Here is an 18,176-nt window from a genome sequence, read left to right as displayed (position 1 = left end):
AAATCTCCTGCGTCCTCCAAGTATACCCACTTACATACTGAGACCCATCCCCATCTTACCTGGTGGTTTAACTAGCAATTCCTCAGACTCAAGGGCAGGCCGTGGAGAGACTTCCGGAGCCACAGGTACAGATAAGGTCAGCTGTGGCAACTCAGCATGTCCACCTCCAAGTTCTGACTGAGCCAAGGGCCCTTCCAAAAATGGAGCCTCCCTTTCAAGAACTGGAGGCTCTTCTTTGGTTGAAATCAAAGAATTCTCATCCACCTGTTTGTTCTGAGCACTAGATCGACATCGGGCTAAAAGGCTTTCCTCTTCACAGCGGGAACTTACCTAAGAACAAAAGATAAACGGGCAATCCATAGGCCAAAAGTGTTGTGGTTTAAGGGTTAAAAAGAATAATGCACTTATAAAGGAATGAAATCCTGACACATGCTACAAATGGGAGAAACCTGAAGACATAACATTAACTGAGATGAGCAGACACAAAAGGACAAATATTGTATGAGGTGAATTCTGTAAATAGGAAAATGCACAGGACAAAAAAATAGAATGGTGGTTGCCAGGGGTTAAAGGAAGGGGGAAGTGGAAACATTTTAACAGGTACTGAGTTTCAGTTTGGGAACATGAAAAAGTTCCAAAGACAATGATGGCATACTTAATGCCACAGAATTTTACACTTAAAAAATGGTCAGGGACTTCCCCGGTGGCACAGTTGGATAAGAATCTGCCAGTGCAGGAGACACAGGTTCAATCCCAGGTCTGGGATGATTCCACATGACACAGAGCAACTGAGCCCGCTGACAACACTACTGAGCCTGTGTTTTCGAGGCCGCACACTGCACTACTGAGGCTGGCACGCCTAGAGCCTACGCTGCACGAGACAAGCTACCACCATGAGGAGTCTGTGCACCACAACAAAGTGCACCCACTACGTGCCACAACTAGAGAAAGCCCACGTGCAGCAAAGAAGAGCCAGCACAGCCAAGAACAAAAATAGGCAAAAATTGGGAGGAAAAAAGGTTAAAATGATCAATTTTATGTTATATATATATATATTTCACTATAATTTTAAAGGGTAAAAACGTCATTGACAGATACAACAAAAACGACAAAATGATCTCAGGGACGACAGAATGATCTTGGTTCGTTTCCAAAGCACATCATACAACATCACAGAGACTGAGAAACACTAAAGCTATAAAAATTCATTAAGGCCATAGTGATGATCTAAAAAAAGACAAAAAAGATTCCCTAAACTGAAAGTGTTAGTTTCTCTGCCGTGTCCGACTCTTTGAGACCCCATGGACTGTAGCCCGCCAGGCTCCTGTCCATGTAATTCTCCTGGCAAAGATACTGGAGTGGGTTGGCCATTTCCTTCTCCAAAAGATTCCCTAATGTGTCAACAATAAAAGCAGCTAATAATAAACTTCTAACGTTGAACTGATACATTAATGGGAAAGAAACATACCCATTTCTATACTATAAAATGAGACTGCCAGATAATATAAGCAGAAGAAATAATAAAATCTGAAAGTCTTCAATTTTATAACCTCAAATGAAATTATTGATACAGACAAGGAATTATAATTGATTTAAAAAATCAGGGAAATAGCTGATGGGAAACAGGATATTCTGTTGGAGTCAAATTAATTATACATGTAGTGTTGCTTGATCAAAAGAGGTGAAGCATAACTCAAACCACAGACATCAGTTAATCACCATTTTGAGCTAGTGGAGGTTAAATACTTTCCAATGTCATGCAACAGCTATGATGTAATCTAGCCAAAATGTTTAACTTGAATCTATCAAAATATTAGTTAAAACCACCACTTAACAGGGAACCTAGAAGCAAAATGAGAAGGCAGATACTCTTAATATGTCACTCTCATCACTTACATAGGGTCATGAAAGCGGGGACTGTCCCGGATTTAAAGTGATTTAAGAAATACAACAGTAAGATATAAAGTGTAGCCCTGGACTGGATCTTGTTTCAGATAAATTAAATGTAAAGGTTAGGAAATAACTGGAGAAATCTGAATAAGGATTTGTCATTAGATTTTTAGAGGTGCATATTACCTAGGCAAACAGAGTCAAAATATCTCTTCTGCTGCTACTGCTGCTAAGTCACTTCAGTCGTGTCCAACTCTGTGTGACCCCATAGATGGCAGCCCACCAGGCTCCCCGTCCCTGGGATTCTCTAGGCAAGAACACTGGAGTGGGTTGCCATTTCCTTCTCCAATGCATGAAAGTGAAAAGAGAAAGTGAAGTCACTCAGTCGTGTCCGACTCTTCGTGACCCCATGGACTGCAGCCTACCAGGTTCCTCTGTCCATGGGATTTTCCAGGCAAGAGTACTGGAGTGGGGTGCCATTGCCTTCTCTGCAAAATATCTCCTATTTACTTTAAAATATTTTGAGTTTCAAGCAATTCAAGTGAAAAATAAAGCAAATAGATACTGTAACATTTGTTGACAGAATCAGGATCAAGCTATTATTTTTATATTATTTGTATTATTTTTTACTAAATATTTTATCACAGTAATACTTCTAAATCATTAAAATCATTTCAAAAGCAAAAGGGGAAAATATACATACACACACTATATACACATAGTATGTAGAATCATTTATACCTTTTCTGTATATGCTAAATACTATGCCAGAAACTGGAAATAAAAAACTACAAAACAAGATTCCAGTTAACGAAACTATTGTCCCGTTAAGATGAAACATGATATTGAAGGCAAAATTGCAGTATCCTAAAATGACTGATAAAACATTGTTGAAATGTTGGAATATACCTTGTGCACCTGTTCCTGTGTCTTCTTTTGTTTTTTCTTAGGAGCAAATATCTGATCATATTCTTCTGTATATTCCAGAAGCCACTTGCTTGGCTTCCTAAGGCGTTTCTTCTCTGATCGCACAGCTAAAACAAGAGGCACAAGTTCAGTATTAAACAAAAAGTTAGAGAGAAACCCAATGTTTTCATTATAACCATCTCTGCATTCCCAAAGGAAGAGAAATAGGAAATTCACAAAAAACACCATGATTTAAGCTCCAGGAGCGTAAAAATGATTTGCTATGGTTTATCTTATGCAAAAATTGGGAGGAAGGAAGACCTTTGTTGCTCTATCCACAAACAGCCCTCCTAATCTCAAGGAAATTAAACTGAAACTAGTCCTATAGCAGCTTCCCTGGTGACTCAGATGGTAAAGAATCCACCTGCAATGCGGGAGACCTGGGTTTCATCCCTGGGTCAGGAAGACCCCCTGGAGGAGGGCATGCCCACCCACTCCAGCATGCTTGCCTGGAGAATCCCAGGGACAGAGGAGCCTGCCAGGCCGCAGTCCATGGGGTCGCAGAGAGTCAGACATGACTGAGCAACTAGGCACAGCAGAGCACACAGCGTCCTACAGCAACAGAGCTAATAATACAATACAGATTCTAAATCAGGCAAGTTCATAAAGAACACCACGTAGCATCTCTCTTAAGGGGGTTCCCAGGTAGTTCAACGGTAAAGAATCTGCCTGCCAAAGCAAGAGACATGGGTTTGATTCCTGGGTTGGGAAGATCCCCTAGAGAAGGAAGTGGCAACCCACTCCAGTGTTCTTGCCTGGGAAATCCCATGGACAGAAGAGCCTGGTGAGCTATAGTCCATAGAGCTGCAGAAGAATCACACAACTTAGTGACTAAACAACAACTTCTCACTGGATTATGCAGAATATTTGATGAATATCCAGATAGAATATTTACCCAATCAGTACTACAACATGAATTTCAAAAGCATTTCACACGTACTTTCTATCACAGTTGTGATGAGTTTCACTTTAGAAACATCAAAAAAATAGTTATCCATATACCATTAAATGTATGCCAATATAACATTTTAAAATGTATGGCATGTACCCCAACAGAAAAGATAAGATATAGAATTCTGGGTACCTGCTTTAAAAAAATAGCTCTTGCCATGTTTTATAACCAAAATATCAAAGTACCATACCATTTCTCTTTGAATTAACAGTGAAACAAGTATCTATTATAATTTCCCTATAAAACTTTATCCTAGTCTTAATATACTTCACACGTTGTAATCACTTTATTTTTCGTACTGCAGAGGATGAGACAGTTAGACAGCATCACTGACTCAATGGACAGGAATTTGCACAAATTTTGGGAGATTGTTAAGGACAGCAAAGCCTGGCATGCTGCAGTCCATGGGGTGGCAAAGGGTCAGACAAGACTTAGCGACTGAACAACAACAAGAATCATTTTACTATACCATAAACTCTTTGGGAGCAGAGGCTAATGCCTACAGAATGCTGGATACAATCTACTCAAGGGGCCAGGAGTACTTCATATTATGGTGACTTCAGAGAATGTTATTCCTGCCTCATTTTAATGTGGCAATATGGGTGTTCTCTTAATAAAAGGAACACAAAAGAAAAGGTCACAGGCTTAGCAAGCACTGGGGTAAACTAGGGTACAGCACCCAGGGCAGTCAGCATGGGGGCCCAAGACACTGGGCACAACAAAAAGAGGGCAAGCGTTGGAAAGCAGGGAACAGGTAAGCAGAGCCATCCATATCTGCGGCCCGGGTGCCCAGGTGCTAGGTGCACAGAATATAGGGTTCTCAAGACATAGAAAGTTATAAAGTAGGGGTGTTTTAGGCATGGGGCACCCTGAATGTGGGATTTTCCTGGCAGGTGCAGAGAAAGATGAGGTGCCCAGCATGCACAGGACATGGGGCACGCTTGTTGTGGGAGTCCCCGAGTGCAAGGTAGGATGTTCAAAGTGAGGAACACGCTGGAAATGAGAAATATGACATCAGGGACATGGGTAATCCTGGGTACACTGCCAAAATGAGTAAGATATTGCTACATGCCACAATATTAGTAATCCACAGAAACATTATATTAAATGAAAAAACAAAAAGATCATGCATTGTATAATTCCATTAATATAAAATGTCCAGAAAGAGCAAATCTATAGAGATAAGAGAGTAGACAAGTGGTTGCCTGGGACTAGGAATAGGAACAGGGGCTAACTATGATGTATCTTACAGAAATGCTGCTGCTACTGCTGCTACTGCTAAGTCACTTCAGTCGTGTCCGACTCTGTGTGACCCCATAGACGGCAGCCCACCAGGCTCTCCTGTCCCTGGGATTCTCTAGGCAAGAACACTGGAGTGGGTTGCCATTTCCTTCTCCAATGCATGAAAGTGAAAAGTGAAAGAGAAGTCGCTCAGTCGTATCCGACTCTTAGCGACCCCATGGACTGCAGCCTACCAGGCTCCTCCGTCCATTGGATTTTCCAGGCAAGAGTACCGGAGTGGGATGCCATTGCCTTCTCCACAGAAATGCTATAAATATTCAAAAACTGATTTATAGGGATATTTGTACAACTCAGTAAATTTACTAAAAAACATTTGCTTGCACACTTAAAAAGTGTGTGACTTTTGTAGAACGTAAACTTTACCCTGAGTAAGTTTAGATCTTTTCTTCAAAACACTGGTATTTTCCAAGAAACTAGAATACTAACAGCAACATCAATCCACCAATACAGATTTTTAAATCCTCTACTTCTCTGGTTCTGGGATCTCAGAGGAAAAAGAATTTAAAGGGGGCGGGGGAGGCAAAAATATAAACAACTGTTCATAATAATGGCAAGTTACTCAGCCCAAATCACCTGTTGAAAGTAAATATAAATACTGCGTAAATATGTTTAAAAATCTATCTTAAACAAAGTAAAAACTGACTAAACTGTAAAGAATTATAAACCAAAATCCAATGGAAAGTAATAGCCCACGGAAATAAGGAAAGCACTGAAACTGATTTTGTCCTGAGGACTTCTTGGCAACCCTGTTGGGAGGCAGGAGTTTAAAGGAGACTAAACTTGGGCCCCAAAAGACTCTATCCTCAGAGTTACAGTGAAACAGAAGTAAACTGTATCCCAATCCCCAGGAGACCACAAGGAAAGGTGCTTCGGCACCAAGTAGAAGGGGAGCAGGAGAGAGGACAAGTCCTTGAGAAATCGTGACTGATCCTCCTGTCGGTTTACAGTCTGATGGACAGGAAAATTGAAGCCCCCATAAGAAAGTTAATAGGTCATATTAAACGAAATAAACAGGAATAATCATCTCAGTAAGCACACAAAAAAAATCTGAAAGACAAACTAGCTATAGAAGGGAATTTTCTCAGTATGAAAGGCTGTGTATCAAAATCCCAGTAAATAAATATCATAGTTAAATGCTGAAATCCCAGAAGCTTTCCTCCCTAACATCAGGAGTAACACAAGAATGTCTGTTCACTCTACTTGTCCTCAACAATGCACTGAAGGATTAAGCTAGGGCAACTAGGCAAGACAAAGAAACAAAATGTACCCAGATTAGAAAGGATGAAACAAAACAATCTCTTTTGGCTGAAGACATTGCAACCCCATGGACTATAGCCTGCCAGGCTCCTCTGTCCATGAAATTCTCCAGGCAAGAATACTGGAGTGGGTTGCCATTTCCTTCTCCAGGGGATCCTCCTGACCCGGGGATCGAACCCAGGTCTCCTGCATTGCAGGCACATGCTTTACCATGCGAGTTACTAGGGAACCACAGGAAATCCTAAGGAATTCAGAATAAAATGATTAGAGCTTTTAAAAAAAGTTCAGCAAGGTTGCAACACATAAGATCGATATATAAAAGTCAACTGTGGGAACTCAAACTGGAGCTCTGTAACAACCTAGAGGGGTGGGATGGGGAGGAAAGTGGGAGAGAGCTTCAAAAAGGGAGGGTACATATGTACACCTATGTCTGATTCATGTTGATGTTTGGCAGAAACCAACAATTCTGTAAAGCAACTATCCTTCAATTAAAAAAATAAGTAAAAAAATTTTTTTAAGTCAACAATATTGTACTTGTACAATACTTGTACAATACTCATACTAGCAATGAGAAATCCAAGAATGAAACTAAGAAAATAATCTTATTTATAATAGCACCAAAAAAGGATATAAATATTAAGGGATAAAATGAACAGAAGAAGTGCAAGAGTTGTACACTGAAAACTACAAAATATTGTTGAAAGAAATCAAAGATGACCTAAATTAATGAAATGCCATCTCTTGTTCATAGGTTGGAAAACCTAACATTGTTACAATGCCAACACTGCTCAAACTGACCTATGATTCAGCACAACCTCTATCAAAATCCCAGCTGGCTTTTTGGTAGAAACGATAGGAAGCTCCTAAAATAAATACAGAAATGTAAAAATCCAGAAGAATCAAAATAGTCTTGAAAAGGGATAAAGTTGGAAGACTTGCACTTTCTGATTTCAGAACTACAATAATTAATTACTAAAAGATTAAGAATTTGTGGTACTGGCATATAGTTAGACATATATATTAATAAAAAAGAATTGAGAGTCCAGAAATAAACCATCACATTTATGGTCAAAAGATTTTCAAAGAGGGTGCCAGGACCATTCAATGGGGAAAGAATACCCTTCTCCACAAATTGTGCTGAGACAACTGGATTAAGCAATGGTTACTTAGCTATGACACCAAAAGCACAACGAACCAAAGAAAAAATAGGCAAATCAGACTTTGTCAAAATTAAGAATGTCTGTGCTTCAAAATATATGATTAAGAATATAAATGGTGACCCATAAAATATGAGAAAATATGTGCAAATCATACCTAATAGTGGACTTACATATAGGCCATGTAAAGAATTCTTACAATTTAATAATAGAGACAAACAGCCCAATAAACATTTTAACTGATCAAAAAACATATAAAAAAAGATGTTCAATATTGTCAGTCGTCAGGGAAATGCAAATCAAAACCACAGTAATGAGATAGCACTTGACACCAACCAGGACAGCTTTGTTAAATAGGTGCATATGTAGAGGTAGACACCTTTGCAAAACATTCTGGCAGTTCCTCAAAACTTGTATGGCAGGAAGGCAGAATCAGTTAGGAAGTTACAGTACCCCAGGGCAAGTACAAACCCATGAAAAACAGCACTGAAATGGATTAAAAGAGCCAATCCACTTTACCTGAGACTGCCACTCCAAAAGCAAGCACAATTGAGCTCCCCCTTAAAGCTGAATGTTGGAGGTGTCCAACATTGAAGTTTTTGCGTTTCTGTCTAATCTGTCTGGGAACCCAACAGAAGTCACATAGTTTGGACTCTTGGAGGCACTACAAATAAGGGAGAGAGGGAACAACATGTTGTGGAACCAGAGGGGCTATAGTGACATAGACAGGGGCCAGATTGGTAAGACTGGGAGAAAGTACTAAAATCCTGGCTTCTCTCTACAAAGGGAGGTAAAAGAGGGAGCATTTGGAAATCTGGGTTTTTAGAAAATTGCCCAAGGGACTAGTACCTGTTTGGCCTGCTTGTGGGAGCTAACAGAGAGCTGGCTTCTTTAGATACCTGGGAGCTGCTGAGAATTAAAGACAGTGAGAAATCTTGTTGCAATAGCAACAACTAACTTGCAGTACTGCAGAAAAACACAAGATGAAGCAAGAGATTGCAAACTCCTGAAAAAGAAATAGACAAACCTCTCTGATTAGGAAACTACACACACAAGCCCACACAAACCCATTCTACAAAAAAGACTCCAGAGGTCCCCAGAATCTCTAGCCAAGATGATTGGTATGCCTTCCCCTATATGAAGCATCTCTGTAAAGACTCAGAAAAGTGGCTGTTTAATCAAATTCAAATGCATGAAAATAGGGGCAGGGGGGTAGGGGGAGGAGGGATTATGAAATATACGAAGAAACAGGGAAACACATCCCAAAGAATCAAAATAGATCTCCAGAAACTAATCATAAAGTAACAGAGATCTATGAATTATCAAAGAACTCAAAACAATTGTATTCAGGAAACTCAGTGATCTACAAGAGAACACCAATATCTAAAAGAAACCATGACAGTCAACAAAAAATAATAACAGTCAACAAAAAATACTAGAATTCTTTAAGACTAAACTACCATTTTATAGAAAAACCTGTAATCACTTTTTAAAATCCAGATGGATATCAAAATTATCTTGGAATTTCTTGAAGAATACAAATGCCCAAGTATTACTTTTTTCTCCAAAGCTCCAGATGTGTTTCTAATGAGCAGTCATGTTTAAAAACAAGTATACTCTATGATGATTTTTACTTTTATCTAGTTTATTTTACTTCTTCTATTTCAAAATCAGTGCTACTATTTCATTCAGCATGTTTTCCAATTTCTCCATCCTTTTTAAAAAAATTTTCTTTCTTAAGTCTTTATAAGCATAATAGAAAAGCTTTTATGTGGGTGTATGCATATATATATATGTGTGTATACATATATATACACACAATATGTATAACATGTATTTTGGAAAAAATGAGTTATTGTCTAGCAAAAAATTTTATGACATTCATTCCATTTGTTTGACTTAATCTGAATGCGAGATTTCTAATTTATATTCACTCAAAACTTTGATATAATTTCATGTATTTTGGCATCAAGTATTACACCTAAAAGTCTAGAAAGCTTATCTTCTTAGTGATTTAAAAACATTTTTTGAATGAGGCTTGACATTTCTAATTCAATTCTGAGAACCTAAAGAAATACTATGCTTTGTAAAAACAAACAAAAATAGGAAATTAACATGTACAACATTATTAACTACAGATTTTGTTCAAAATTTCACAAATTTTTATCCTAGTGTCCATTATTTGCTTTCTTTTCATACCTTATTCAAAACTCCACGTTGTATTCAACTACACTGAGCATCTGAAGCTGCATGCAACAAATTCTGGAAAACTCTCTTTGCATTTTTATTTTCTATTTTCTATTTCCTTGCTATGGCTTCTTAAGATACACCCACTGTTTAAAACTGGACAATTAATTTCCAAATACATGGGATTTTTAAAGTATCTTTGAAATAAATTTCTCATTCTGATACTAATTGCTCATTTAAATGCTTACTTCTCTGCAATTGCCCTTTGTGCTTTTTCAGTCTTCTAACTTTACTGAAGCTTTCAATGGCTAGGTTAAAAATCTTTCTTGGTAAATGACACATTACACTTGAAAATATATGGGTTATTTTCAAATATCTTTTGCTACTGATCTCTAACATAATTCCACAGTAATAAGACAACACCCTGATTTCAATATCTTTCAGCTCAGTTCAGTTGCTTTGGACTCTTTGCCACCCCATGGACTGCAGCACATGAGGCTTCCCTGTCTATGATCAACTCCCGGAGCTTGAGCAAACTCATGTTTGAGTAAACTCGTGTCTATCAAGTCGGTGATGTCATCCAGCCATCTCATCCTCTGTTGTCCCCTTCTCCTCCTGTCTCAAATCTTTCCCAGCATCAGGGTCTTTTCCAATGAGTCAGTTCTTAGCATCAGGTGGCCAAAGTATTGGACTTTCAGCTTCAGCATCAGTCTTTCCAATGAATATTCAGGACTCATTTCCTTTAGGATTGACTGGTTGGATCTCCCTGCAGTCCAAGGGACTCTCAAGAGTCTTCTCCAACACCACAGTTCAAAAGCATCAATTCTTCAGCGCTCAGCTTTCTTTATAGTCCAACTCTCACATCCAACCTAGATAGCATATTCAAAAGCAGAGACATTACTTTGCCAACAAAGGTTCGTCTAGTCAAGGCTATGGTTTTTCCTGTGGTCATGTATGGATGTGAGAGTTGGACTGTGAAGAAGGCTGAGCACCAAACAATTGATGCTTTTGAACTGTGGTGTTGGAGAAGACTCTTGAGAGTCCCTTGGACTGCAAGGAGATCCAACCAGTCCATTCTGAAGGAGATCAGCCCTGGGATTTCTTTGGAAGGAATGATGCTAAAGCTGAAACTCCAGTACTTTGGCCACCTCATGCGAAGAGTTGACTCATTGGAAGAGATTCTGATGCTGGAAGAGATTGAGGGCAGGAGGAGAAGGGGACGACAGAGGATGAGATGGCTGGATGGCATCACTGACTCGATGGACGTGAGTCTGAGTGAACTCCGGGAGTTGGTGATGGACAGAGAGGCCTGGCGTGCTGCGATTCATGGGGTTGCAAAGAGCTGGACACGACTGAGCGATTGATCTGATCTGATCACATCTGATCTGATCACATCCATACATGACTACTGGAAAAACCAGAGCTTTGACTAGACGGACCTTTGTTGCCAAAGTCATGTCTCTGCTTCTTAATATGCTGTCTAGGTTGGTCACAGCTTTTCTTCCAAGGAGCAAGCGTCTTTTAATTTCATGGCAGCAGTCACCATCTGCAGTGATTTTGGAGTCCAAAAAAATAAAGTCTCTCATTATTTCCATTGTTTCCCAATTTATTTGCCATGAAGTGATGGGACCAGATGCCATGATCTTAGTTTTCTGAATGCTGAGTTTTAAGCCAGTTTTTTCACTCTCTTCTTTCACTTTCATCAAGAGGCTCTTTAGTTCCTCTTCACTTTCTGCCATAAAGGTGGTGTCATCCGCATATATGAGGTTATTAATATTTCTCCCAGCAATCTTGATTCCAGCTTATGCTTCATCCAGCCCGACATTTTGCATGATTTACTCTGCCTAGAAGTTAAATAAGCAGGCTGACAATATACAGCTTTGACATACTCCTCTCCTGATTTGGAACCAGTCTGTTGTTCCATGTCCAGTTCTAACTGTTGCTTCCTGACCTGCACATAGATTTCTCAGGAGGCAGGTAAGGTGGTCTGGTATGCCCATCCCTTGTAGAATTTTCCACAGTTTTTTGTGATCTACACAGTCAAAAGCTTTGGAGTAGTCAATAAAGCAGAAATAGATGTTTTTCTGGAACTCTCTTGTTTTTTTGATGATCTAACAGATGTTGGCAATTTTATCTCTGGTTTCTCTGCCTTTTCTAAATCGAGCCTGAACATCTGGAAGTTCACGGTTCACATACTGTTGAAGCCTGACTTGTAGAATTTCAAGCATTACTTTGCTAGCATGTGAGATGAGAGCAGATTCAGGATAAAACCCACATCTCTTGCCTCTCCTGCTTTGGCAGGATATTCTTAACTTGTGAGTCACCTGGGAAGCACCACCATCATCTCAATTGGTGCAGAAAAGACTGAATTCAACACTTTCTCCTAATAGAAAACACTCAACAAACTAGGAACATAAAGAAATAATCTAAAATAAAGGTTATATATGAAAATCCCACAGCTAACATGAGCATCTATAGTGAAAAACTGAAAGATCAGGAAGAGGGCTAGGATGCCCATTCTTGCCAATTTAACACAACACTGGAAGTCCAAGCCAGAGCTATTTGACAAGAATTATAAACAGTTATAAATAAAAGACATTTTATAAATAAAAGACATTCAAATTGGAAAGGAAAAAGTAAAATGATCTCAGTTCATAGATGCCATGATCTTATGTAAAGAAAACCCTGAAGATTCCACAAAAAAGAGCCGTAAGAATAATAATGAATTGAGTAAAGCTGAAAGATAGAAAAATCAACATTTAAAACTCAGTTGTGTTTCTGGGCTTCTCTGGTAGCTCAGTGGTAAAGAATCTGCCTACCAATGCAGGAGACATGGGTTCGATCTGTGATCCACAAAGATTCCACATGCCAAGGAGGAGCTAAGCCCGTGTGCCACAACTACTGAGTCCAGGAGCCACAACTACTGAAGCCTGCTCACCGTAGAGCCTGTGCTCAGCAACAAGAGAAGCCACCGCAATGAGAGCCCTGAACACTGCAACTAGAGAGTACAGCCCCCACTTGCCACAATTAGAGGAAAGCCCTCACTGCAATGAAGACCCAGCACAGTCAAAAATAAACATTTTTTTAAAAAAACATCAGATTGTGTGTTGATGTTTAGTAGAAACCAACACAATACCGTAAAGTGATTATCCTGCAATTAAAAATAAATGAATTAGGGTACACGTGTCTCTTTCCCTTCTGGTTTCCTCAGTGTGTATGCCCAGCAGTGGGATTGCTGGATCATAAGGCAGTTCTATTTCCAGTTTTTTAAGGAATCTCCACACTGTTCTCCATAGTGGCTGTACTAGTTTGTATTCCCACCAACAGTGTAAGAGGGTTCCCTTTTCTCCACACCCTCTCCAGCATTTATTGCTTGTAGACTTTTGGATCGCAGCCATTCTGACTGGTGTGAAATGGTACCTCATAGTGGTTTTGATTTGCATTTCTCTGATAATGAGTGATGTTGTGCATCTTTTCCTGTGTTTGTTAGCCATCTGTATGTCTTCTTTGGAGAAATGTCTATTTAGTTCTTTGGCCCATTTTTTGATTGGGTCATTTATTTTTCTGGAGTTGAGCTGTAGGAGTTGCTTGTATATTTTTGAGATTAGTTTTTTGGGGCTGGTGCACTGGGACAACCCAGAGGGATGGTATGGGGAGGGAGGAGGGAGGAGGTTCAGGATGGGGAACACATGTATACCTGTGGCGGATTCATTTCGATCTTTGGCAAAACTAATACAATATTGTAAAGTTTAAAAATCAAATCAAATAAAATAAATAAATAAATAAATGAATTATATAAATTAATTTTTAAAAACCAGTTTGTGTTTCTATATAACAACAAACAATTCAAAAAGAAAATTAAGAAAATAATCTCACAATACAATAAAAAAGAATAAAACACTCACAAATAAACTTAAGCAAGGATGTGAAGGAGTTGAGTACTAAACACAAATAAATGAAAAGACAATCTGTTTCATGGATTCAAAGATTTAACATTAACAAAACATCATACTACACAAGTGATCTTCAGATTCAGTACTCTATCAAAATTCCAATGTCATTTTTTGCAGAAATAAAAAAAAGCCATCCTATACTCAAAATACTCTTAACAAAGACTGATCATACATTGTTTTCAAAACATACTACACAACTACAGTAGTCAAAACAAACTTGTTATTACCATAAAGACAAACATACAGATCAACAGAACAGAGAGTACAGAAATAAACCCTTAAACGTATGTCAAATTATCTCTGACAAAGGATTTCCAACACTTTGGACACGTGAAGCAAAGCCAACTCACTGGAAACAGACCCTGATCCTGGGAAAGATTGAAGGCAAAAGGAAAAGGGGGCGACAAAAAGAATAAGATGATTAGGTAGCATTACGAACTCAATGGACATGAATCTGAGCAAACGCCAGGAGCTGGTAGAGGTCAGAAGAGCCTGGCATGCCAGGGTCCATGAGGTTGCAAGAGTTGGACACAATTTAGCGACTGAACAAGACTATACATACAATGGGGAAACGTACAGCATACTTAATAAATGGTGCTGTACAGTAATGCGCACACAGTTAAGATTGTAGTATATACTTTCAACTTGTTCAGAAGGTAAATTCATGTGTTTTTTACCATAATAAATATAAAGTGCTGATATAAACACAAAGCAAAAAAACCCAAAGTACCACATATTATATGATTCCATTTATATGAAATGTATAGAACAAGCAAATCTACAGACAGGGCTGAGATGAAGAGAGATTGATAAAGGCTGCAAGATTTCTTTCTAGGGTGATGCAAATGTTCCAAAATTAATCATGTTTATGGATGCACAAGTCTCTGAGTATACTAAAAACCACTGAAGTACCAATTTTCAAAAGGTGAACTTTACGATATGTGAATTATATTTCAATAAAGCTGTTAGAAAACAGAATCTACATGGAGAAATCTTTTAGGGAAAGTCAGTTCAATGCATAATACTTATATTTTGAAAAATGTATGCTGCTTTCCTTCTGCAGCTAAGGTAGGATACCCTGGCATTTCAGATTTTTAAAAATTTATTCTCAAACTTCATTCCAGAAGGGATGCAAGACATCTAAGTTCTTCAAATAAGTACCACGAAACAGTCACATTTTTTCAAAAACATATCCCCTTTGTCTATATAACAGGAGAGCCTTCCTTAAGCTGTAAGAGCTTAACATTCAATAAAATCTATTTGCTTTCTGTAAACTAACAACTAGATTTTAATCTTACACTCAGAACCTCTCAAATACAGCATCCCCAAAAGCTCACAGATTTAAAAAGGTATGAAATGGGGAACAGATCTTGATACTTATTAAAAGCAAAAGAAAAAAGAGCTTCTTGGTAAAACGTAACTTCTGAAAGTATGTGGAAACCTGGTCATCAAAATTCTGACCCTTCTACATAAAGCCCTTTTTTCGCTTCAAGTAATTAACCCTTCCCTCCCAATTTACACTTAGGTCTTCCGTGAAAACAGACCACACTTGGTAGGGTATCATTATCGTCACTTCATCTAGTCCCTTTCTTTCACAGTTAGGAATCCTTACCTGGTTCAGGGAGCTCAGGTTGAGGAGTCAAACTGGGAATTCCTGGCTCCTTTTCCATCTCCTCATTGCTAGCATTGGATTTATCACAAACATTCAACCGCGGCCCAGCTGAATCTAAGTGGTTGGCATGATTTGGATCTGTCAGTGCATCCTCTAGTTTGTTTGTCGAAGCAGGAGGTCTCTGCTCTGGGAACTCATCTTCCTTCTTTACAGGGTCAGCAGAAAGCAAGACCCCAAAGGCACCCTCAGAGTTTTCTTTTTCCTTAAATCTGTTAGTGCGTTTACGAGGTTTAGTGCGCCTTTGGTTTAAACGTTGCCATCGCTTTTTAGGCACTGCTTCATTTATACTACTGAGTTCATCATTCTCACTGTTCATTTCAGAGTCCAGCTCTGGGACTTTCCTGATTTCAAAAGAGGGGCCTTTTTCAGGAATTTTTTCAGGGTCAGACTGGTTGACTTTATTATCAAAACTAACACTGGAAAAATGGGCACCATCTTCACTTGTTAAATGGCCCATTAATTGAAGGGTTGGTTCTTTACCAGGGTCTTCTGCTTCACCTCTGGAGGAGCTGTTCTCTGAACCCCTACTCTCTCTGTCTCCCTGTAGTGCAGCCTCAAGAGTCACAGCTGGAAGCTCATTCAGTTTTCTTCTGCGTTCTGTTTTTAAGGCTTTACGGTTCACTGTGTTCTTTCCCATCTGGGCTGAAAAACCATCTCGAAATTTGGATGGCTTTGATCGACCACAGTTGCGCCTAGTAACGCAGTTTGAACGATTTTTGCCAGAAGCAGGGAGGTCTCTTTTATCAGACCCCAAGCCAGGCAGGGAAGTAGACAGCTCCCCAGACAGTGCAGAGTCACCCCCACCAGGGCCAGGGTGGACTGGATCCTGAGTCCCATCTCCACTTTTTTCTGAACTGTGATTGGAGCCTCCTGAAACCAAGACCTTAGGAGCTGACACAGGACTGCTGGTAGAACAGTCCCCAAGACCAGGACTCCGATAAGAGACCAAGTTCTGAGCTGTCATTATTCGTTGCTCCTTGGTCTTACTATCATGCATATCTTTCAACATCATTAGTAATGTACTGAATTTGTAGTCTGGTTCAATAGGTATGTGATTCTGACCAGAGGCAGAAGAAAAAAGTAATGGTTTCGATGGCTTTGACGTTCCGGAGTCACTGACATCTTCACTTAAGGATCTGTAAGAGAGCTCCTTCAACTCTGACAGAACGTGTTTCACCACTGCTGTTTCTATGTCACTCGAATCCCTGGTTTTCTCATGCATGTTGCTCAGTAGTTTCAGTCCATCCACTTTCCCGCTTTTAGAAATGCTGGCCAAAGGAGAGCCTTTGTTATCAGAAGAGCAGCATTTCAAACTGCAGTCCTCATTTGCAACTGGAGGTTCTGCTACAACTGGGTTTTCTTTATGTTTGCACTTGATACTTCGAATTTTGGGCTGTTTGCTTTTTGAATGTAACAGAGCTTGATTTTTAGCCCCACCTTTTATTATTGAGTTCTCACTGGAAATACTTGATGATGTGTTGAATTTTGGAGAAAATCCATCGTTTCTAAAATCTGGTTGGGGTTTTCGGACAAGAGTTGACACTTTAAGATCAGAGAGATTAATCTGAGACATCTCAGTTCCAGGCTCTGTTGTCTTGGTACAATTTATTAGGTGGTCCGTGTGTGAGTTAGTAATCAGAGACTTCTGCTTTGCTTTTACCTTAGTGTTTGTGGCAGGATACCTAGAATACTTTACCTTTTCATTTTTCTGCACAGGTAACAAGTTCTCTGATCTATCAAAAGCATCTGTAATTTCAAGGACACTGTTATCAGACTCTGAACTATGATCTACAGGATCCAAATCACTGCTTCCATCATCAGAAGTGGTACAAATACTAATGGAATCACTTCGTTTTTCTTCATCACCTGCTCCAATATAGCAGAGCTGTACTTTCGAACTACACATCAGACCTCGCTGGAATTTCTTCTTCTCTCCAGAACGTTTAGAGATCAAGGCACCCTCAGACAAGCCCAGTAAAGAGTCACAATTTGAAGTCTCAAATTCTTTCTTTGCAGTGTTTTTTGCACAAGAAGAAAACAGGAAACTTCCTGGAGCAGTGCTGGGCCCTGTGAGGCTGTTCGCTATCCGGGAAAGTTCATTCGAGGCCTGCTTATCAGACACATCCCCAGAAATAAAGTTTAAGCCAAGGTTTTCTGGAATCTTTCCCCTCCGTTCTTCCTTATGTGTTTCAAATTGCATATGGCCCTTTTTCACACTAGTCCTTTTTGGATTATCAGAGCTCTTTCTGGCTCGAGACTTAGCACAAGGTTTTTCCTTCTCATCTGCAGAATGTTCAGAGTCAAAAGCCAGAGATTTCAAGCAGCCATTAAGCAACAGGTCATGTTCTGATTCAGGATCATTTGTACAGTCCTCAAATGGCATATCCTCCTCACTGTCCAACTTGATTGAACTGGTGACACACTTTCGGTTCTTCGACCCTTTGGGAATATCATACTGCTCAGCAAGACCAACACTGGCTTCCCATTTACTCAAAATCTTCTGAGGAACCTTAAATGTAAAGAAAAAAAGATGATTACTCATCTAAGAAATAGAAGAGGAAATAGGGAAATGATCACTGAACACCTCTCAAATCAGAAGCTTTTCAAGCCTTATTATATTTCTTTGAGGCTCTTTTATGGGACTGTCAGGCTGTTACCTCCCACAGCCCAGTCAGACCTTAGCTAATGGGGATTCCGCAACACTTCTTCTATCACTAAGATCTATCACTGGAGATCCTGGAAACCCTCCACTCTCCTTACCAGTAAAAGCACAAAAAGTGGACCATAAATTAGACTACTACATTACATTACTAATCAACATTATATTACTAAGTCAAGGA

At 39.4% G+C, this 18,176-nt stretch overlaps 1 protein-coding gene across 10 annotated transcripts in view; it reads right to left on the bottom strand.

The window, feature by feature from the left end:
• Positions 1-18,176, bottom strand: part of NSD1 (nuclear receptor binding SET domain protein 1) — a 153,510-nt gene that overhangs the window by 59,393 nt on the left and 75,941 nt on the right. For all 10 annotated transcript variants that reach the window (XM_061423058.1, XM_061423055.1, XM_061423061.1 and 7 more), the window contains 3 exons: positions 15,277-17,845; positions 2,800-2,924; positions 60-330 (listed from right to left, as the gene is read on the bottom strand). In XM_061423058.1, coding sequence (XP_061279042.1) covers positions 60-330; positions 2,800-2,924; positions 15,277-17,845 — 2,965 coding nt within the window. The remainder of the gene's footprint in view (positions 1-59; positions 331-2,799; positions 2,925-15,276; positions 17,846-18,176) is intronic.

Source organism: Bos javanicus, chromosome 7, assembly GCF_032452875.1.
Source record: "Bos javanicus breed banteng chromosome 7, ARS-OSU_banteng_1.0, whole genome shotgun sequence".
NCBI classification, from domain to species: Eukaryota; Metazoa; Chordata; class Mammalia; order Artiodactyla; family Bovidae; genus Bos; species Bos javanicus.
This window is presented reverse-complemented; position numbering and strand designations above follow the sequence as displayed.